At 39.4% G+C, this 23,205-nt stretch overlaps 2 protein-coding genes across 2 annotated transcripts in view; one reads left to right on the forward strand and one right to left on the reverse strand.

The window, feature by feature from the left end:
- The window catches only part of ANKIB1 (ankyrin repeat and IBR domain containing 1), a 261,525-nt gene extending 259,841 nt beyond the window's left edge, over positions 1 to 1,684 (reverse strand). The window contains exon 1 of the mRNA XM_082692603.1: positions 1,520 to 1,684. The gene's annotated coding sequence lies outside the window, so the exon portion shown is untranslated. The remainder of the gene's footprint in view (positions 1 to 1,519) is intronic.
- A 326-nt stretch (positions 1,685 to 2,010) lies between these two features.
- On the forward strand, positions 2,011 to 22,793 carry CYP51A1 (cytochrome P450 family 51 subfamily A member 1). The gene is made up of 10 exons (XM_082692618.1): positions 2,011 to 2,386; positions 3,953 to 4,051; positions 7,832 to 8,008; positions 9,196 to 9,322; positions 10,910 to 11,084; positions 12,901 to 13,020; positions 13,433 to 13,628; positions 14,843 to 14,938; positions 15,956 to 16,124; positions 21,854 to 22,793. Exons 1-10 carry the CDS (start codon positions 2,213 to 2,215, stop codon positions 22,030 to 22,032), a joined length of 1,512 nt encoding a protein of 503 aa, XP_082548744.1. The 5' UTR covers positions 2,011 to 2,212; the 3' UTR covers positions 22,033 to 22,793.
- The last annotated feature ends 412 nt before the right edge of the window (positions 22,794 to 23,205 follow it).

Genomic DNA, 23,205 nt, shown 5'->3' on the forward strand with positions numbered 1-23,205 from the left:
AGAAAAAGAGTGCAAGCCTGGGGGGGTGGTAGGGTCAGGGGGGAGGAGTCAGAAGGAAAGGGAGAATCTTAAGCAGGCATGGAGCTCAACTTGGGGCTCATCTTATGAACCAGAGATCATGAGCCAAAATCACATGACTCAAAATCAATCAATAAGTGACCGAACCACACAGGTGCCCTGGAAAGCTTTAATTTTATCATTGACAACAAATATTGCCAATGATTTTCTTTTAAAGGACAGACTGGTTTCATTTTCAAGAAAATGTCAAATAAATGTGAATGACCTGAGTTTGGTAGTCATTCTTTCAAGCAAAATGTTATCCCATAAAAAAGTCTGCTAGTTAAAAAATACATGTACTCAACGTTTGAACTTTAATAAATATTCACAATTTCATCAAAGACAGTGTTAAGTGAAATAGGTAATTTTTTTTTTTTCTATTGCAAGTGCATGGCAGTGAAGAATAATAACTGCTCGAGTTTGGTATCATTGCCTTTGATTTGTGCCAAAGCCCAAGAGAGTTTTTATTTACTACTGATTTTACACTATCAGGGCAAATTCCAGCAGTATAAAGAAAATAACAGTATTATTATAAAGAGCTTTGGCTTTGCAGATACTCTGAAAGACTCTTGGGGATACCACAATTTTGAGAACTGCTATGGTAGGTATTAAGATAAAAGCAGAATATAAAAACAATTAAGGCATGATCCCTACTCTCAAGTTCATTTTCTAATAGAGGAAACCTACAGAGATGATTGCAACATTTTTTGGAGATACAAGAAACGGCAACAGTGGGGAGGACAGATTAAGGACAAGAATGGACAAGTACCAGGTAGGGTACTTTTGCAACGCAGACAAGCAGCAAGGAGACCTGACCTAAGGTCGTGGTGAGTGGAGAAACATTCAAAGTGGTGGAATTATAAGATGTGGTGATTGATTAAATATGAGGAATGGAGGAGGGCAATGGGATGCATAGTGGTGCCCATACTACATGGGCCTCATAGGAGGAGCAGGTTGGCAGCGGGGTAGGAGGAGGGAAATCCAGCTCGGGATTTCCCGACAAAGAGATGAAAGGCATTTAGGTGGAGGTGTTGAGCAGGTAATTAGATACTCCTGCTCCCTCCCTGAGGGCCCTGCAGTTCTCTTTCACTGCTGTATCCCCAGCGCCAACGTAGCACAACACCTAGCTCCTCATAGTGGCTGAGTAAATACATGAGGATGGTCGGGAGCTCGTGAGAGTGACAGAGGACGGGGATTAAATGTGGTGGTCGTGATATATACATGCTTGTTCGAGACCACAGGAGCGGGTGGCCAAGGGACTGTAGCTTTAGGACTGGAGTTCCGCCTTAAAATCTTTCTGGACAGAGGGCTGCCTCCAATACATCGCGTTGGCCTAAAATATACAAATTTGTTTCGGAAAACCTGCTTCCGTATAATCCAGACAGCAGCTAAGTTTTGTTATCGTTATGCCATATATTAATACCTGTCAGACTGGTCTTAATTGGGGTGGCATGGGACTGACCTCATCGCCCCACCCTTCAGTGTGTAGACGGCCTCTTTCACAATATCCCTCTTCCCGAGCTTGTGGGCTGTCTCTCCAGCACCTCAGGACGCGGGCCCTGAAAAGCTCGGTTGCAGCGGGTCGCTTGCCCAGGCCAAGGGCGGTGCTCAAGCCACCCGCCCGGCTGACGCCACATAAGCTGAGATCACCTCACGCGCGAGCGGAGCAATCACAGAGCGCGCCGCCGGCGCCGCCGTCCTTCAGCAAACCCCGCTCTGAGATCCCTCCGCCTGCCCTTTCCCGGCGCTGTATCGTGGTGCCCCGCACCCCGGGCACGCGGGCTCAGGTGGCCCGCGATTCTCAGGGGGTGACCGTCTCTTTAGCTTTCGTTCTCTTCTGTCTTTGTACCATTCATTCCATAAGTGCAGCCTGCTTTTTTCAGGACCTCTCCCGGCGTAAGGAGACCTCGGCCATATTAAGACCTACTTGGGGGCGTAGTTAGCATCAGGCCCGCCCCGTTCTGTGACGCACAGGGTGGCGCGCGTGGGAGCCGACAGTAGGGGGTGGGACTGGGTTTAGTAGGAGACCTGGGGGCCGGGGCCGCCTCGGGACGCCCATCTACCGGCTTTACTCGCTCCATCGAGTCGCAGGAGCGGTGGCGACCTCGGCCTCCAGCGTCTCTGGCGAACTGTAGTGGCTGCTGCGGCGGTCAGGATGGTGTTGCTGGGTTTACTGCAGGCGGGCGGGTCTGTGCTGGGGCAGGCGATGGAGCGGGTGACCGGCGGGAACCTCCTGTCCATGCTGCTGGTCGCCTGCGCCTTCACGCTTGGCCTAGTCTACCTGTTCCGCCTCGCAGTCGGCCACCTGGCCCCCCTGCCCGCGGGGGCGGTACGTGCACCCTCGGGGATCCGGGTGGGGGGACGCAGCGACCACTGTGGTCTAAGGGCTAGCGGGACGAGGACAAAGACGGCCAAAGTGCTAGCGGGAGTGGCGGCCGCAGCCGTGCTCAGATGGGCGACGGCGGCAGAAGCATTGGGGACGGGGAAGTGGCTGCTCCCTCTGCTGCTTGTGGTCGCGACTTACTTGGTCTTGCTGGCATTGGTGCTGGGGGTCCTGCAATCTGTACCGATTCTGGCGGTGGCCGCGTGTCTGGTCTTGGTGCGCGTCGTGCTTGCCGCGTTTATGGTCTTAGTGGTGGTTGTGCTGGCTGAGGTGCTGGTGCCCCAAATGGCCGAGGCCAGTGTGTCGGCTGTAGCATTGAGCGCCTTGGTGGTGGTATCTTGGTGACTGCCCTGGTGGGGTCAGTATCCTTTGAGCTGTAGTACTTCCCCTAATGGCGATTTCTATCTGTATGGGGGTGGGAGGCATGTTTGGTAGGGTGGGAGTGACTGGATTGTCCCTTCTTATGATGCCGTGAAGTGTCAGTTTCTTTAATTTAGTGTTTTTATTGACCATTAGCTTCATACTTACCTAATATATTTGATGAATGCATCCTTAACCAAACAACACCAAGTAGCTTTTAAAACAGTGGAATGTATGAACTTTTGACCAAGTCGTTTTTTAAAACCTAGGGTATCTAAAGTACCTTTTATAGTGAGTGAGAAGGAGTTCCTGCTAGTGCTGATCTACTCTAAAATCAGTGGATGAGGGGCGCTGGGTGGTTCAGTTGATTAAGCATCTGGTCCTTGATCTCAGCTCAGGTCTTGAGCTCAGGGTCCTGAGTTTAGACCCCATGCTGGGTGTGGAGACTACTTAAAAAATAAAATAAAATCAGTGGATGAGTTGTGTTCTGTTTCCTCTTAAACATTTCACATCTTTCTATACCTCAAGTTACTGTTTGTCTTTTTCTATGCCTTCTTTAGGCAAGATTCTGGAACTAAAATTGTGAGTGGTAGTGGTAAAGACAATACAGTTTGATTTCCCTGTTTTTTTTTTTTTTTTTTTTTTGTTGGGGGGTGCTAATGGTCAAGAACGTTACCTAGAGCCACCAATAAATAATACTGGACATACTCTGGACAGTGTTCAGCATGTGTAATTAACAATACCTTTGTGTTTGTCTAGTCACTTATACCATGTTTTGAGTTTCTGTTCTTTTTACTATGGCCACTCTCCAAAGATATTTGTAGTTTGGCAGTTTTTAAGTTAGGTGTAACATATTACTATTAGTGGTAAATTTCATGTGTTTGGTCAGAAAACTAAAATAATTATCTTGGGCTGCCTGGGTGGCTCAGTCGTTAAGCATCTGCCTTTGGCTCACGTCATGATCCCAGGGTCCTGGGATCGAGCCCCATAGGGCTCCCTGCTTGGTGGGAAGCCTGCTTCTCCCTGTCCCACTCTGCTTATGTTCCCTCTTGCTGTCTCTCGTTGTCAAATAAAGTCTTAAAAAAAAAAAACCAAAAAACAGGATATCTCAAAATGAAATCTGAACCTGCAATTTTTTGTCTTCTTTTGCAGAAAAGTCCACCATACATTTTCTCTCCATTTCCATTCCTTGGACATGCCATAGCATTTGGGAAAAGTCCAATTGAATTCCTAGAAAATGCATATGAGAAGGTAAGTTTTCCAAATAATTATAGGAAAAGAAATTTGTGCTTTTCAAACTTTTTTAAAATGGCAGAACATTAAAAGAGAAAGTGTAGGGGCGCCTGGGTGGCTCAGTGGGTTAAGCCGCTGCCTTCAGCTCAGGTCATGATTTCGGGGTCCTGGGATCGAGTCCCGCATCGGGCTCTCTGCTCTGCAGGGAGCTGGAGCCTGCTTCCCTCTCTCTCTCTCTCTGCCTGCCTCTCCGTCTACTTGTGATCTCTCTCTGTCAAATGAATAAATAAAATCTTAAAAAAAAAAAAAAAAAGAAAGTGTAATCTTAGTATAGGAAACCAGGTAAATTGGAGCTGTTCCTGTTTAAGCTGGCGGGGTCTTGGAGACTCTTGTAACTTTTCCTGTGTCTTGGGTGATCTTTGAGACATCACTGAGGAAAGTTCTGGCAGCTGTGATTTAAAAACCACTCGCCTACTTTAAAAAAAAAAAAAACCACTCACCTGAATTTTATACTTACTGATCATAGTTAAAATTGATACTGATCGATCCTTCTTTTTCTTAACCTGTCCCCTGTGGAATTTTCTAACCTGTTCTATACATCTGTGACTTCAGTTTCACTTGGATGACCCACAGGGTACCATGGCCACTCAGATCTCTGTCCCTCTTCTCTCTAGTGAGCTTTCCAATACCAACTCAGCCATTTATCCCACAGTCCCATTGTGAATTGTTGTCACTCTTAACTCTTTCAGCTCCACAGTATAAATTTAAACACTTTAGTCTTAGACCACAACTTCTTTTCCTGGCTTTCTTCTTCAGCTCCTTCCATTAGAACCATTCTTTGACCTTATTAGATTTTCCAGTCCATTGTCCCATTTACTTTCTCCTGACCGGTTAGCTTCTTTTCTTCACTTTCCTTTGTTTTTCAGTTTGGGACAGTGGTCCATCATTTCACTGCCACTGTGGCCAATACCATACATACCCTGGATCTTTTCATTTTGCTTACCTAGTAAAACCCCAAACTTGTGGGGATTTTTCTTTTTCTTTTCTTCCTCGCACCAGATTAGTTTCTTCCTAACTTCATGATTCCCTACCTGAGCAAACTTTGAACACTGCTCAACAGTCGTGTTATGCCAAAGTATGTCTGGCATACTTTCTACTTCTCACAATGATGATTCAAACCTTCACTTTTCTAAACTCCTAATTCTTCCTATCAAAGTAGATGACTTTATCTCCTCTTTAGACATGTAAAACCGTCCAAAGAGAAATTTCTCATGTTCCCACTTTCAAACATCATTCTCTTTTCTTCCTGTTATACTAATTATAAAACACTTACTTTGTACTACTAAGTTCTTTACATAGATTATCTGACTGAAGTTCCACAAAAATCCTTTCAGGTATATCCATTGTATAGATGATAAAACGGAGAAACAGGTTATATAATTTGATCTTGGGCTCACCACTGGCTAGTGGCCAAGCCAGGATTTATACATCGTCTAATTTCTGAATCTGTGCTTTTAATAATAATAATAAAACATGGTCTAATTTCTGAGTCTGTGCTTTTAATAATAATAATAGTAATAATAATAGTGGTAGGAATAGTAGTAGTAGTAAACAAGTAAATTTACTATGGCCAACACTTTCTTTCCTAATATATCTATAATATCTATATATATTTATTTATATATCTCTCTGTACACACACACACACACACATCATGGATAAGGTGATACATATTTAGTCTTGATAATAGGTTCTGTTATTTCCATTTTATGAATGAGGGAAACTGAAGTACAGAAAGGTTAAGTTCTCTGACTGTAGACCAAGGTCACAATAGCTAACAGGGAGAGGACCTGGAATGTGAACCTTGGCAGTCTGGCTCCAGAATCTTGTGCTATGAGCCCAGCAGGGGCTATCATGTTGATTTTATACTATTTTGCTTCCTTTTGGAAGTTAAAGTCTCAATCCATCTTTGATCTCAGGAACCTTATGCTGTTATTTCTTCTTTGTGTAGTGACTGCCTTCAACTGGATCTTTCCCATTTTCTCTGAAAAGTTTTCAAAAGTCACTCATTTAAAAAGACTAGAGCTTCTCTTGACTTACAGGTCTCCTCTCATGCCCCTCCCCCATTAGCAAGTTTTCTGTACTTACTGTTTCCAAAATGTCCTGTTTACTTACTCTCAGTCTACCCTAGTCTGTCAGCCCCTTCACTAATGAGCTCCACGTCCTAGTTTAATGAACTTGACCCCTCAGCTGTATTTGTCACTGGTGACTACTCCCTCCTTCTTAAATGTGGCTTCTCTCATTTGCCCCTCTATTTCTCTGACTGCTTTTTCTCTAACTCATTAGTGGGCTCATGCCTGGGCATTTACTGATGGGATTCATGGAGGTTTGGGCCTTGGCCTTTAGTCTTTCCTAGGTGATTTCATCTCTAACCTGTGGCTTCACTTACTAGACATAGCTAGGTGACACCCAAAGTAATGTCTCTGGTGAAAGTCTCTTCTCCAGCTCCAGACCCAGATGTCCCAACTCCCACATGATTCTTCCTGAGTTGTCTCACAGGTGCCTGAAATCCAGCATTTCTGAAGGCTAACCCTTGGTTTTTCTCTCTCCAATCCTGGTTGTCTTGTTTTCTCTTCTCACCATTTTTCTGTTTGCCAGAAGCCTAGGATTCATTCTTGATACTTCCCTTTCTCAATCCATTGATGTCTGCAAATTCTCTCTTCAAAATAATTCAGCATCCATCTGCTTCTGTGTGCACTGCCCCATCATTACCACATGGCAGGTTTTCATCATCAGGTTCCTGCAATAGGCTCTAACTCGTCCGACATTCCTTCTGCTCTTGTTTCACCCTCCTCCATATAGCAGCCAGAGGGATCTTTCTTTTAAAATATGCATATATCCGTGTGTCCCTCCCATGCAGTTTAAAATCTATGGGTTTCCATTGCTTGTAAGAAAAAACTTCTTCCTAATATGGCTTAGGAGACTCTATAATATAGTCTCAGCCCTGCAGACTCAGCTCTCATCTCATCTTGTCCTTCCCCAGCGCCTGCCGCCCCTAGTTAGGATCTTTGTGTCTCATCCTTTGAGCTGAGGCTCAGGTGGCCTTTCCTCTCTTTGGTCTCCCTTTTATCAGTTCTCTCCTCATGGAGTTGCTTTCCTTCCAATAGTACTTGTCACATTTGCATTTTTACATTTGTTAATGTGATTATTTGATTTAGTTGTATCCCCAGAGCCTGGTCTTTACTAATAATCAGAAAACTTCAAGGTAAAGCATTTAGCACCCAACCAGATTAACAAAAAGTTAAAAATGAAATCATTTAGTGTTGGTGGGATAGTAGTAAACTGGGTAACTAAATAAACTTCGGATGTCTTTACACAGCAAGCACAATAGGACAGGTCATAACCTTTGGTGACTCCTGTGAATTTATCTTTATCCAAGGGGGGAAAAAGTCTGTATTCTCAGAGATACTCATTGCAGAATTATCCATAATAAATAAAGAACTGACATATCATCCATATGTCCAATAATGAAAGAATAATTCCTAAAATTACAATGTCTGTGTAAAGGATAGAGAATATTTTCAGTAGAAACTGAAAAAAAGCAGAATAAAAAGTTTGTATTTTACTTTCAACTCGATGAAAATAATTACAAATTTGCACAAAGACTGGGTGAATAATTGCATTAAAGTTTATGCGTGTTTTCATTTTCAAAAATGTTTTGTGAATTAATGAATTAGTGTTTTGTTTAGGGGTACATATTTTTCAGTATCATCACTATGGCTACTTTTCTTTCTTTAGTATGGACCTGTATTTAGTTTTACCATGGTGGGCAAGACATTTACTTATCTTCTGGGGAGTGATGCTGCTGCACTGCTTTTTAATAGTAAAAACGAGGACCTGAATGCAGAAGATGTCTACAGTCGTCTGACAACACCTGTGTTTGGGAAGGGAGTTGCATATGATGTGCCAAATCCAGTAGGTGACGCCAGTATCTTCAAGAAAGACAAATCTGTAATATAATAGTTACAGCTGGTAATATAATATTGTACATTTAGAATGTAGAAATACATTCCTTGGTTCAAAAAAATCTGTAGAATGAGACATTTAAAAGGAAAGGCCTGGGTAACTGATGAGGAATGGGTATTGTTTTATAGCTGCAGACATGGGCTAAGCAATTTTAAAGGTTGCCTGTACAAAGAAAGAGAATTGATGGTAACTTTGGGCATTGATTCAAGTGGGTAACAAGAAAATCTCATTATTTCATTGGAAGGGCCTCTTATGACTCTACTCCTGCCTGAAACTCTAGCATATGCGCTCTTTTGAGCTAGAGATTGTTGGCTTTAGAAGTTAGTGTGATTTCTTTTCCCCTCTTAAAGTCAGATATTAAAGTGGTGCAAATTGATGCAAAACACAGATGAGATCATTGGCTCTGTGGCTTGGTGTGGGCTCTGGCTGAGATCGTACCACACATGACCTAGTATCCTAGTGTAGTGGTTAAGAGTTGACATGAAGTGTTATTTCTGGGGATGAGCGAGGTGCGGGGGAATGAATGGCTCCTCAAGGCCAAATGCAAGAACCCTAGAAAATCCCTCTGGTCAAATATATCTACTCATTTTTTCACACTGATGATCAGATTCTTAAAATAGAAATGTCCCAATGGTTTAAAACCATTGGTTGTCTCAGTGTGAATTTATTTCAGTCAGACTATATTGAAATTCTCGTTAAACTTCTGGAAGATAGTGAGAAGAATGATGGTTGTTTGGGAATGGAATGGGAAAATATATGAAGTAGGATAAAAATGATATGGGAACATAATGAACCTTTGGGGACTTGTGTTGGTATCTGGGTTGGGTTGGGATGCTAGAACCTAACAGGATAGGAAAGGGAAGCCCTCGGGTCAGGAGTGGGAAAATGCGTATGTAGGAAAGGCATTCGGATTCCTAATTTAACATTAGTTGAGGGCCTGCATAGCAGGTATCTCTGTGTGTGTTACTTCAGATCCATGTCTGGTTTAAAAAAATCTTTTATTATTTTTATCTCCATATCTTTTTTTAGAATATTGTTTTCTTCGAGTGTTACAGAGTTATAATAACCCAAATGAATCTTCTGATAAAACAAAATTGTGTTTTAATGCTTGGTATTATACTGTTAATATTTTGAAGGTTTTTTTGGAGCAGAAGAAAATGTTAAAAAGTGGCCTTAACATAGCCCACTTTAGACAGCATGTTTCTATAATTGAGAAAGAAACAAAGGAATACTTCCAGAGTTGGGGAGAAAGTGGAGAAAAAAGTAAGCAAACTGTTTTGGTTTTGCATTTGTCCTAGTATTTCTACTTTTTTTTATGACTAGAAATGTAAGAATATATGTGTGTGTGTATAATGAAAAACCATCTGCAGCGTATGTAAAAACATATGGAATGAATATGTTTTGATAACCACAGAGTTAAAAAGACCTGAGAGGAAGTGATTATTGCTGTTCACCTATCAAAAACCTTAGAATGGGTTAATTAACATCCATGTATTTGTACAAATACGAGTCATGGTTAAATTTTGAAATAAACTGAACGTAAAACTTTTTGCAAGGTCATTTTAAGACAAAAAGTAAAAATAACTTTTTTTAACCCACCACGAGCAAGTAAAAGTCTAAATGATTTAATTTTGTATGTCATACCCTATCTATCTGATATTGTATGGGAATGACTTATTTAATGAAAAGAGTAAATTTAAATACGTAGGCTTACTCTATCACCAAATGTTATTATATGCTTTCTTGCATTATGTATAGCATATAATGAGTATAACTTGATCTTCTTTGGATACTTATGTGAATCCATTATTTATATTGGACAGTAAGTGTTCCTCTCAGAGAAAATTCCCACCCCACGTCAGGAAGCAACATCTGCCTCACTGGGCATCAAGACCTCTGTGTGGGTCTCCATATTTTGGGTGTGGTCTTCAGTTTTTAAATGGTCCAGAAACTTCATTTTGTTTTTAAGCCACCTGAAGCTGATGTGATATATTTCTAACAATAGAAGAAGCTGATGTATAGGGACACCTGGGTGGCTCAGTTGGTTAAGAAGCTGATGTATAAACCAAAATGGCCAACTTAATAAGTATAAGTGAGACAAAGTTATAGCACTAAGAACACCAGAATTTGCTAACCTTCATTGGCAAATCTAACTGCAAAGCCAAGTGATAATTGGAAGTTCATTTGGTAAATACAGAATTAAAGAAGGCATTGGGTAATTTTTATGATTTTTAAATGTCATCCAAATGTGCTTCCCTGACGTATCTGTCTCCAGTTTGGGATATACCAACTGATGATTAGCTACAGTTTTCTTACATATATAGGCAAGACCTCAAATTTTAGTCCTGGTCTAATTGCTTTTGACCTTCGAACTCCTGTAACTTTATTGGAAGGAAGTACTTGGAATTCCTGTAAATTTATTCATTTTTAAAAAATTTTTATTTTTAAGTAATCTCTACACCCAGTGCAAGGCTCAAGCTCATGACTCCGAGATAAAAAATCACACGCTCTATCAACTGAGCCAGCTAGGTGCCCCTCACTGTATTCTTTTTTATCTTCAATTTATCTTTTCAAGTTGAAGAGTCATGAGTGAGGTCCAGGGATGCCTTTGTGGCTTCCGTTTTGGCTGTACAGAGATGCTTCTCATCATGAGTTTCTTGCCTCTCTTTGTTGTGTCCATGTCTGTCTGTAGGCTTTTTTTTTTTTTTTTTTGAAGATACAAACAGGATATTGTTGGTTCTTGAGTTTGTGTTCACAGTTTTCCTTTGTAATACTTTTACATCTCTAAGAAAGTGAAAATTTCAAAAGACTATTTGGCAATAGTAATGGGAATGATCTTTTTCCCTCTAGATTTGTTTGAGGCTCTTTCTGAGCTCATAATTTTAACAGCTAGCCATTGTTTACATGGAAAGGAAATCAGAAGTCAACTCAATGAGAAAGTGGCACAGCTGTATGCAGATCTGGATGGAGGTTTTAGCCATGCGGCCTGGCTGCTGCCAGGCTGGCTCCCTTTGCCTAGTTTCAGGTATGGATAAAGACGCCGTACTTGCTTATTTAACTGTAGAAATGCTGCAGTGTTGGTATGCTTTGCATTCACCAAGATAAAAAAATAAACATAAAACAGACAAATTAGGGGAGATTATGAGCTCCCTTCTTCTGTAAGAATTCAAGACAGGTTTTCTTTATGTAGTGAGCTCATTTAAGCTCAGTTTCAGTTTATAAGAGGTCATGTGTTGTCTAGCTGTTCTCATTTAAAACCTACTTATCTCACATATCTCATCTACTCAGAAAGGTCTCTGGGCTCTACCTAACAGTGATACACCCCTCTATGCACTTATTTGAAAATATGACCATTTTATAGTTTTTATAGTCTGTTGTGAAATTTCTTTGTTTTGAAGTAGTAGTGCTTTTCTCAAAACTATACTGTGATTTCCTTAAAGGCGGGGACCATCTGATACAAAGAAATACTGCTTAGAGGACTTGACATATAGTTTAGTGTCTTGCATATTAGTGGGCTTTCTATACCTGTTGATTCATTTCCGTTCAGGTGAGAGATGGGAGGAGTTAAACTGGCACTCCCTTTTTCTGCTTCTGCTACATAGTTTTGTAGAGTTTCAGGTTAAAGAGGGGGAGAAAAAGGGAAAGCCAGGAGAGATTCTCTGGAATTCTTTGGAACTTGTAAAACATTATATTTGTAAGGAGCTTTGCAGTTTTTAAAATGTTTTCATCCGTAACCTGTAGTGGGGTCTCCAGGAACGTGCAACACTCTGTTTTTTCCCTTTTCTATTTCCTAGATGAAGTCAGAAATGCCTGAGCTTGGTATGATAGACCTTTCCCACTTTAGCCCAGTCTTTCTCTGGCTTATCTGAACCAAATGATTTAACCAAATTATTCCATTCCCTTTCTTAAAACAGGCCTTCTGTTTTTCTGGCACTGCTATGTTTATATTGGGAAACATCTTCCCACATTGTCTCAGCAGATCCTCAGTAACAGTCTTACAAACACAGCGGAGCAGCTGTTTTTATTGGAAGCCTTAGGCAGTCAGCTAGGTAGTCAGGTTGTCTGGTTTTAAGAAGCTAGGTAGAGGCTAGGTAGTCAGGTTGCCTGGTTTTAAATTTCAGCTCCACTGCTTTCTGGCTGTGTGTAACATGCAGCTGCCTGTGAAGTGAAGCTAAGAGCATCTACCTCACAGGAAGTCAAAGTGGGTGATTAACTTTCTCAAACATGAGCACTCTACTTTAAAGGTTAAGATTTGGGGACCTGAAGTTTGTTTTCTGACTATACTAGTATTTTTGCCCCTATTAAACCATGTTGTCTCAGAAGATCAAAAGTAGAATCAAATCCTATATACTGTAGTCGTGTTCTAAATCCTAGATTTAGATCATCCTAAATAAATCTTAGGTTTATTTAAATTCTGACTCCTACAGAAAAACCAGAATGACTCTCCATCTTTTTAAAAAATTAATTTGGTTAAAATTGGAATTTCGTTAATTTAAAGGAGTGTTCTTCTGTTAAACTGGAAAATGGTTCTAAAGTAATAATCATAAGTCTTGTTTTAGACCTTGTGTTAGAACACAGGAAGTATATTAGCAATCAGGGATATATATGTTAGGACACATTTCTTGCCTTTAAGGATCCTAGAAATTTCTAACAGTATGAGATTTTTATAGCTTCTCTTTTTCTTTTGGTTCTGAGTTTTTTTTAATCAGTTGTTTTATTAGAGTCATTTAAATTAGTTAAATAAGGTTGCTGTAAGCGAGGTCCTGGTTATTTTCCAAAATGAATCTGATGCCAGGAAGTATGACATTATTTTTTTAGTCATTTTTGTCTTTGAATTGCAGACGTAGGGACAGAGCTCATCGAGAGATCAAGAATATTTTCTATAAAGCAATCCAGAAGCGCAGACAGTCAGAAGAAAAAATTGATGACATTCTCCAAACTTTACTAGATTCTACTTACAAGTAAGTGCTGTTTGGATCACATGTTAAGCCGAAGCAGGAAATTGCATATTAAAACAAAGTTAAATAATATGTCCAGTTAAAAAGTAGTGATGTTGACAAAATTCGTAGCTGTGAGCCTTGGGCTTGTTAAATGGATGAGACACGAATTCTTGGGATCCCATCGCCTTCCTGGAGCCTGAGGACCACACATGGGGAAACATCTATTGACAAACCACAGTAACATCTTTTGTAATGAAAATCATACTTTTCTATTGTCTGTCTCTTTCCCCTCAGGGGAAAGAATTCTCATTTGTGATGGGCAAATGCAAGACTATTACACCTGAAAAACTTACTCACTATGACCCTTTATTTAAATGTGGAGCATGAAGTGGGTCTGCCGAACTGTTAAATTTGTGTGTGACTCCTTCCACAGGGATGGGCGCCCTTTGACAGATGACGAAGTGGCGGGCATGCTTATTGGACTGCTCCTTGCTGGCCAGCACACATCCTCAACTACTAGTGCCTGGATGGGCTTCTTTTTGGCCAGAGACAAAACACTTCAAGAGAAATGTTATTTAGAACAGAAAACAGTCTGTGGAGAACATCTCCCTCCTTTAACTTATGACCAGGTTTGTTGCATTTTTCCTTTCATTGCTTTGTGACTGCAGTATATAATGAATGGCTAGTTTTTAAAGGGGACAATTTGATATATTCTATTTACTATAGATTAAATTGCTTAGCTTCTTTTAGAAAATTCCCCACACACCTCTGTGAAATGTCTTAACATTGGATTCAGTTTGCTAGTATTTTGTTGAGGATTTTTGCATCTGTGTTCATACAGAATATTGATGTGTAGTTTTATTATGAGGTCTTTGACAGGTTTTGGTGCATGGAGAAATGCTGGTCTCAGAATGAGTTTACCAGTGTTCCCTCCCCTTTTATTTTTTTGGAAGAGTTTGTGAAGGATTAATAATCCTTCTTACATGTTTGGTTAGAATTCACCAGTAAAGCCATTGGAGTCTGTGCTTTTCTTTGTGGGAAGTTGATTATGTGTTATACATCTATTCATACGTTTTGTTTCTTCTTGAATCTTTGGTTTTGTCCTTCTAGGAATGTGTCCATTTTCTTCTAGGTTTCCTAATTCATTGGTTTACAGTTATTATAGTATTCTCTTAGAATCCTTTCTATTTCTGTAAGGTCAGGAGTGATGGCTCTTTCATTCCTGATTTTGTAACTTTTAAAATAATAATTGATACATAATTTACATAATATAGAATCAGGCCATTTAGAGTATATAACTTGCTATTTTTTGATATATTCAGAATTGTGAAAACCATCACAATTTTAGGACATTTAAATCACTACCAAAAGAAAGCTGGTATCCAATTTGAAAGCAGTCAAATGCTCCATTTCCCCTACCCCTGGCTACCACTAATCTACTTTTTGTCTGTATGGATTTGCCGTACCCTGGACATTCTCATATAAATGGGATTATACAATATGTGGTCTTTTGTGACCGGCTTCTTTCACTTAGCATGTTTCAGGTTTCATACATGTGGTAGCGTGATTTTTGCTAGTGTTTTCATTTTTTAGACAAGTGGATTTTTGCAGCCCCTTACTGTGCCATTCTTCAGTGATTACGGCTTATACTGATGGTATCTTGGCCTCTTTCCCTTGTTGATCATGGATAATGACAGAATGAGATAATCTCAGATACTGAACCAGTTACCTGTGCACTTCTACCGCAATATAATCTATTTTATTTTAACCCAGAAATTTAAACACATACTGCTGAAGTAAATTAAGATATTTCTAAAACTCGGGAAATGTTTTCCCTTTTTAGCTGAAGGATCTAAATTTACTTGATCGCTGTATAAAAGAAACATTAAGACTTCGACCTCCTATAATGACCATGATGAGAATGGCCAAAACTCCTCAGGTGAGTCTCTTGGTTAGATTTCCCTTTCCATTCCTGTTTAATTGATCAAAAAGAAGAAAAATATAACAGCAAAGAGAATTTTTTTAAAAGATTTATTTATTTGACGGACAGAGATCTCAAGTAGGCAGAGAGGCAGGCAGAGAAAGAGGGGGAAGTAGGCTCCCCACTGAACAGAGAGTCGATGTGGGGCTCGATCCCAGGACCCTGAGATTATGACCCGAGCCGAAGGCAGAGGCCTTAACCCACTGAGCCACCCAGGCGCCCCCAAAGAGAATTTTTTAAATTAAAAAAGGATAATCATTCCCATATAATTTCAGTTTTTTATGTTCTAATATATAATTACATATTCTGATTATATAGATAATTTTATGTAATTAGAGAGTATACATGCTAATCTGTTCCCTGCATTTTTATTTAACAATTAGGGTTTTTTGGTTTTTGTTTTTTTTAAAAGATTTTATTTATTTATTTGACACAGAGAGAGAGAGCGAGGGAGGGGACACAAGCAGGAGAGGGGTTGGGAGAGGCAAAAGCAGGCTTTCTGCTGAGCAGGGAGCCTGATCAATGCAGGGCTTGATCCCAGGACCCTGGGATCATGACCTGAGCCGAAGGCAGACGTTTAACGACTAAGCCACCGAGGTGCCCCGACAATTAGGGTTTTCAAAATGGTAGTATATTTTTCCCCTCTGGTTTTTAAAAAAGCTTCTTTTGTTAAAAATTCTGGTAGTGTGAAAAAAAAAATTCTGGTAGTGTGGAAATATACAGATCGGATTGTGAAAGGCTCCTTGATATCCCTCGGCTACCTCTGAGGTATTACGGCTTTTTAAAGTTTTCAGCCCAGTGTTGGGTCACTTGGAAATCATCTTGAGTGAAAATAATTTTTACCTGGCCTATCATCTAGCTAGTTTTAAAAATATATGTGTATTACATGTGTTAATGCTTTATTACATAATAGTCTGGTTATTTGGTAAAATAGTTCTTATATTATCTAATGAAGTGTGTTGGTTTCATTTGTAGACTGTGGCAGGGTATACCATTCCTCCAGGACATCAGGTGTGTGTCTCTCCCACTGTCAATCAGAGACTTAAAGACTCATGGGTAGAACGTCTGGACTTTAATCCTGATCGCTACTTACAGGACAATCCAGCATCAGGAGAGAAGTTTGCTTATGTGCCATTTGGAGCTGGTAAGATACCATTTTACATTTGAAATGTTTGTTCTGATAATATATTTATGTCGGTAAAAATAATCCATATGAATTTTATTTATAAACATCTTTTCCTCATAGGGACATTCCTGTCAACATTTGTAGGAGTATCATCTTTGCCAAATTGGAAAAAGTATTTTCTTTGTTCTAAAGGAAATAGCTCAGTGAATCCTTGTATAATGCCCTGTTACCTTCTGACCAATTTAGTTTTTTCAGGTTTAATTTTTATAGTACACCCTGTTCTCCCTTATAACAGTATTTAAAGCTCTTTGTGAATTTTAAAGAGCCACGGGAATTAGCACACCATTTGGGCAATTATTTCAGGCTAAACATTGTAAGAGATTATCAGTGTTTCAGAAAAGAGCAAAAGCAGTCTTATTAAAATTGAAGCTTTTCTGGATTGTTAGTCAACTTTTTGGTGCTCTGTCTGTATCCTTAGGATAAAATGGTCTTTAAATTTGGGCAGGTCTTGCATAGGTTTTGCAAGCTTATGCATTTCAGTTACGATCCTTAAATTATGCAGGCAGACCTTTGTTCCTGCGATAATCTCTCTCTTCACTGGTACTCGACAGATTAAACTACGTTTTATGACTTCTTGTTTAGCCTTTCCAAAGAGATTTGAAGTGGCACAACTTTTTTTTGTCATTGGTCACACTGTCTCCATATGTAAAGGGAAGTAGAAAGTACTTTAGGAACTTCAGATCTTATAACTTTAATAAATAAATTTAATAATATGGTATATAACATCACATATGAAAGAGTCGTAGATTGTTCAAACAGTTGGAAGGGGCATTAGTTCTGTGGCCCCAAATCTGCCCCAAACAGGAGTCATTTCTAAACTGCTAATTGCCTGGACTGCGCTTGAACTTTTTTAGGTAATAGATTGCTCAGTTACCTTCTGTGGCAGCTCATTTGTTCTTTGAACAGATTCCATTTTTAAAAACTTAACATTAAATCTGTAATCTGGGGGCACTTGGCTGGCTCAGTTGGTAGAGCATGTGACTCTTGGTCTCAGGGTCATGAGTTCAAGCCCCCATGTTGGGTGTTGAGCCTACTTAAAAAAAAAAAAAATTGTAATGTTTCCTTTAAACATCCCATTGTGTTTAAAACATCCCCTAGTTGTTTTCTCTGAAGTTATACTGTATATCTTTGAGCTATCTCAATATAGGATATAATGTTCCCTCAAATTTTTCACCATTGTGCTAGTTTCCTAGGGCTACTGTACCTCCCACAAACTGGATGATTTAAAACAATAGACATTTATTCTTCCACATTTCTGGGGGCTGGAAGTCTGAAATTAAGATGTTGGCAGGGCCTTACTCTTCCTGTTGGCTCCAGGGGACAGTCTTTCCTTGCTTGTCCCAAACTTCTGGAGGCTCTTGGCCATCTTTGGCATTCCTTGGCTTGTAGCTATATTGCTCTCATCACTGCCTGTCTTCCCTTGGCCATCTGCCCTGTGGGTGTATCTCTGAATCTGTGCATGGCTTTCTTTGAAGGACACACCAGCATTGGATTCAGGGTTCATCCTAACCTGGTATGACTTCATCGTAACTAATTATATCTGCAAAGTCTGATTTCTGAGTAGATATGAATTTTGGGGGGACAGTGTTCTACCCCATATGATCATCATGTTAAACGTGTCCCAGTTTCTTTAATCATGACTCTGTAATTGTGTAATTTTTTCTGTGTTGGTGAATGTAGCATGTAGCTTATTCAGTGTCATATTATCTTTGTGAATCATCAGAATTTATCCATTTTTCTATTAATTCATAGTTAGGGTACTTCTAGTTTCCTTCTATTAAAAATAATCCTTTAATCTTCCTGTGAGTAAGCCAACCCTCTCCTTAGATGTTGTATTTGCATATGGAACGGTTTGTAAACACTCTTCTTAAATAGGGCTCCTCGAAGTAAGTGCATTTATGGGCCATGCAGCACTGTGCTAGTAATACGCATTTTAAAATTTTTCCTCTATTTAATCTTCACAACCACACTATGAAGAATGGGGACTGTCATTCATTTTTCAGAAATGGAAACCAAGGCTTAACAATGCTTTTTTCAATTCCAGTAATTTGATCTTTTTGTATTCCCTGAAAAGCCATCTTTTGTTACTGAGCTCACTACTTTATGAGGTTCTGGTAGGCTGGAGAGATTGGAAGGCATTAGTCATTTCTGGCCTAACTATTTCTGATATCATCTTTTATTGTTTGTCTCTCTGGCTTTTATATATAACCTTTTAAAAATACATGAATTATATTTCCTATTATTAAAATTCCCCTGACATTTTAATAAAAATTTCGAAGCAAAGTCAAAAGAATTTTATATTGAACATTCATATACCCATTATCTAGATTCTGCCACTGACATTTTACTTATACTTGTTTTATCACATATCTGTCCATCACTTGATTTACTTATCAAGTGCATTTTAAAGTAAACTATATATACATCAGTATATTGTCACCCTTGTTTTTCAGCAAGTATATAATAAACTACACTTCAGTATTCTAGTTTTGATGTAAGATTTTACAGTGAAATATTCAAGTCAGTATTCATTGTTTTGACAAATGAATAACCTCAATCAAATCTGATTTTTAAAATTGTTATTGTTTCCCAGTCCTGTCTAAAAACCTTTGCCTGGGCCCCAAGCTATGAAGACATTCTCCTCTATTATTCCCTATTAAAATATGATGGTTTGGGGCACCTGTGTGCCTTTGGCTTAGGTCATGATCTAAGGGTCCTGGGATCAAGCCCTGCTTGGGGCTCCCTGCTCAGTGGAGAGTCTGCTTCTCCCTTTCCCTCTGTTCCCCTCCAACCCCCGCTGCTTGTGCTGTCTGCTCTCTCTCATGCTCTAATAAATAAAATCTTAAAAAATTTTTTTGATTGCCGTAGCATTATGTTTAGGTCTATGATCACCTGGAATTAGTTTTTGAGTTGGTGTGAGACAGAAATTGAAGGTTTTTTGGTTTGTCGTTTTAAAAAAGATTTTACTTATTTGAGAAAGCAAGCAAGAGAGTATACACTGGGGGTTGGGGCAGAGGGATAGGGAGAAGCAGGCTCCACACTGAATAGGGAACCTGATGTGAGCTCTATCCCAGGACCCCAGGATCATGACCTGAGCCGAAGATAGATGCTTAATCCACTGAGCCCGCACAGGCACCACCTCCCCTTTTTTTAATGTTAGATACAGTTATTCCCATACCATATGTTAAAAAAACTTTTTCATCCTTGGCTTGCTTTATTTACTGCCTTTGCTGATAATCAAATAACCATAAAAGTATGTCTTCACCCTTTGCTGTGTTTTATTGTTCTGTTTGTTGAGCCCTGTCCAGGACCACATTGTTTTGGTTGGTTGCTGTGAAAGAAAAAGAACCCCACTTTCTACTCTACACTCTACTTCTAACAACATTTCTGGCCACTAAATGTTTGGGTGTTTTTCCCACACTAATTTTCTATGGACACCCACTGGGTGTCCTGCAGTTCAACTCAGTTCTGACACTATTCACCTGGGGTAATCACAGACCCCAGAGGTTAAGGGCGTAGTCCCACAAGACTCCCCCTTGCCCTCCATTACTTCAGATACCAGTTGCGAGTCCATTTTGTCTCCTGTTCTTCTGACTGCTGAGCTATAAGTCAGAGTTTTCTTGGTCTCCTCTTTGGGGTGCCACAGCTTCTTAAAATGGCTCACAGAACCCAGAAAACAGTTTATTTACTGGATTAACAGTTTATTACAAAGCGGGGGGGATACAACTCAGGAACAGCTTATTGAGGAGATACATAGGGCAAGGTATGGGGAAAGGGGCACAGAGCTTCCATGCCTTCTGGGAATGCCACATGCCCACTGTCTCCATAGGTTCACTGCTCTGGAAAGCTCTCTGAATACAGCTCTCAGTCCTCCATACTATAGGGGTGAGGCTTCATTATGTAGGCATGATTGATTAAATCTTTGGTGATTAATTCAACCTCCAGTCCCTTTTCTGTCCTGGAGGTCAGGAGTTAGGGCTGTAAGTTCTAACCCTTTAAGCACATGGTTGGTTCCCCTGGCTGCCAGGCCCTACTCTGAGGGGATTTCTAGAAGTCCCCTCATTTACAAACCCAGCTGTGGTTGAAAGGAGCTTGTTTTGAATAACAAAAGTCTTTTTCTTTTACTGCTCTTTGCTCTTAAGAAATTCCAAGGTGTTTGAGGAGCTCTGTGCTAAGGATGGGAGAAGGAGCAAATATTTATTATAAACCACAGTATCACAGCTGTTGTACCTTTAGTATTGAAGTCAGATTTGAAGTCAGTTTAAGTCTTCCAACTTTTTATTTTTTTTTCCCCAAGACTGCTCTGGATATCTTCGGTCCTCCTTTGCATTTCTATATGCATTTAAAAAAAAATGGTCTCATTTGAATTCCACTTAGTTAACATACAGTGTAATACTAGTTTTAGGGGTATAATATAGTGACTCAACACTTCCATACAACACCCGGTGCTCATTACAAGTGCCTGCCTTAATCACGCCCCCTCACCTCCACCTCCATTCTGATAACCTTTAGTTTGTTCTCTATAGTAAAGAGTCTGTTTCTTGGGTTGCCTCTTTTTCCCCTTTGCTCCTTTGTTCTTTAATTCCACAAGTGCAATCCGATGGCATTTGTCTTTCTCTGACTTACTTTGCTTAGCATAATAGTTTTTAGCTCCATCCAAATTGTTGCAAATGGCAGGATTTCATTCTCTCTTTTTTTTAAAATTTTACTTATTTGACAGAGATCACAGGTAGGCAGAGAGGCAGGCAGAGGAGGAAGCAGGCTGCCCGTGGAGCAGAGAGCCCAAGGAGGGGCTCGATCCCAGGACCCTGAGACCATGACCTGAGCCGAAGGCAGAGGCTTTAACCCACTGAGCCATCCAGGCGCCCTAGGATTTCATTTTTTTATGACTGTGTAATATTCCATTGTATATATGTACCACACCTTCTTTATCCGTTCATGTTTATAGATACTTGGGCTATTTCCATAATTTGGCTACTGTAGGTAATATCATAAACATTGGGGTGCATGTATCCTTTTGAATTAGTATTTTTAAATCCATGTGTTTTTGAATCAATTTGTCAGTTTTTATGTGTATATAACCTTTTAAATTTTGATCTTAGTATGTGTTACTATTTTGATTTATTAAATCCCTTTTTCTCCCATTGTTCTTTTGAAATGGCATTTAAAGTGTTTTTTTAAAGACTGTATTTTTAAGTAATCTCTACACCCAGTATGGGGCTCAAACTCACAACCCTGAGACCAAGAATTGCACACACTCCCTTGATTGGCCAGCCAGGTTGCCCCTGGCATTTAAAGTTTTGATTGACTTTTAATTAAGGCTGTCTTGGGACAGAAGCTAAGAATATTCTAGTGTATTTCCAAAATAGATTGTCATCATAGATTTCAAATCTTACATATATTTAAACTTAGATGTGACATTTCAAAGAAAAAAGCAATTAGAAGAGTCATTATATAATCATCCAAGTACGTTTCCCTTAAAAAAGAAACCTTGAAAATCTGAGATTTTTATTAACTATTTTTTTATATTCTTCTTTTATGTGAAAAGAATATGTCATCTTTCCCCTATATAATATAATCTCTATATCTGCTATCCCTCCAAAGTGTAAACAAATTTATCACTCCAGGAGAAAAGATGGGAAAAAGAATTTCAATTGATTCTTAAAAAATTTTCCTTTTTTTAATAGGACGTCATCGTTGTATTGGGGAGAATTTTGCCTACGTTCAGATCAAGACAATTTGGTCCACTATGCTTCGTTTATATGAATTTGATCTCATTGATGGATATTTTCCCACTGTGAATTATACAACCATGATTCACACCCCTGAAAACCCAGTTATCCGATACAAACGAAGATCAAAATGAAAAAGGCCACAAGGAACTAACATGTGAAACATCACTGTAAACCGCAAAAGCATTTGAAGAGAATGAAGTTTACGAAACAACTCCTGGTGTATTCTTTGAATTTTAAAGGACAACTAGATTAACTTAGTTTTTATATTTTCTTAACTGAATGGTTCCATCAAATCTAATGGCATTTCGTATATTTCCTAATAGTTTTATGATGGCTATTAAGGAAATCAAATTCACTAGTATGAAATTATTTAGGGGGATCTTGGTAATTGACAGATTCTAAACACAGTGTCCAGGTATTAATCTTAACAAACATAGCTCTTGGAAAGTAGATTTGGGGTATTTACATCTTAGATCTGCAAGTAGAAAAAAGCCCAGAGGCCCAGGGAGATACTTGGAAACTCGGGTTATTTATTTACTGAGTAATGTTTGTGTGTGTGTGAGTGAGGATGGGTGGATAAGGAACTCCCATGTAAAGCCTTTGATAAAAAAGAATCTCATCAGTTGTTTTGGTATGATACCCAGCGTGGTGGAGCTATGCTGTAGAAAAATGTCCTTTGAAATTTTAACTGGAAGAAGCATTGTCTCCAGGAAACAAACAGATCTGACGATGACTTAGTAATTATGTTTCCTAAAAAATAATAGTACTAAAGAATGCACAAGTATCTTAATCTAACTACTAAATGCTATATATTTGTTTATCTGATAAATTTCCATCTGGTTCCACATGGTGACATAAATGTGAAAGCCCAAAATAAAGTCCTTAAGGAATAGTTTCTGTTCTCTTTGGCTCTCAGTGTTTCCTGCTTCCTCTCCAGAATCTAATTAGGGACGTTTCGGTTATTAGTTTTGTTTACTAAAACTTAATTTAGGTTAAAAATCTTTAAAAAATATATATATAAAATCTGAGAGTAGTAACTCTGGCTTTAAGGTAGCATGGAGTATAGGGTCTTTGGGAGTAGTATCATTGGCTGCACTGTGTGCAGCCTGTGTTCAAGAATCAACTCAAAGTGTAACTGGGGACCTGACTATATATTTGTTGTAATTTGACCACATGATCTGTTTTTGCTGGATGAGGCCAAACTATCTTCCCTTATGTACAAGGGGAAGATGCTAGAAGGGTTGTGTTAAACTATTTGTGAAGGCAACAACAACAAAAAAAATCTCTGCTTTTAGAGATTTTCA

The sequence above is a fragment of the Mustela nivalis genome (genome assembly GCF_964662115.1).
Source record: "Mustela nivalis genome assembly, chromosome: 12".
Lineage (NCBI taxonomy): Eukaryota > Metazoa > Chordata > Mammalia > Carnivora > Mustelidae > Mustela > Mustela nivalis.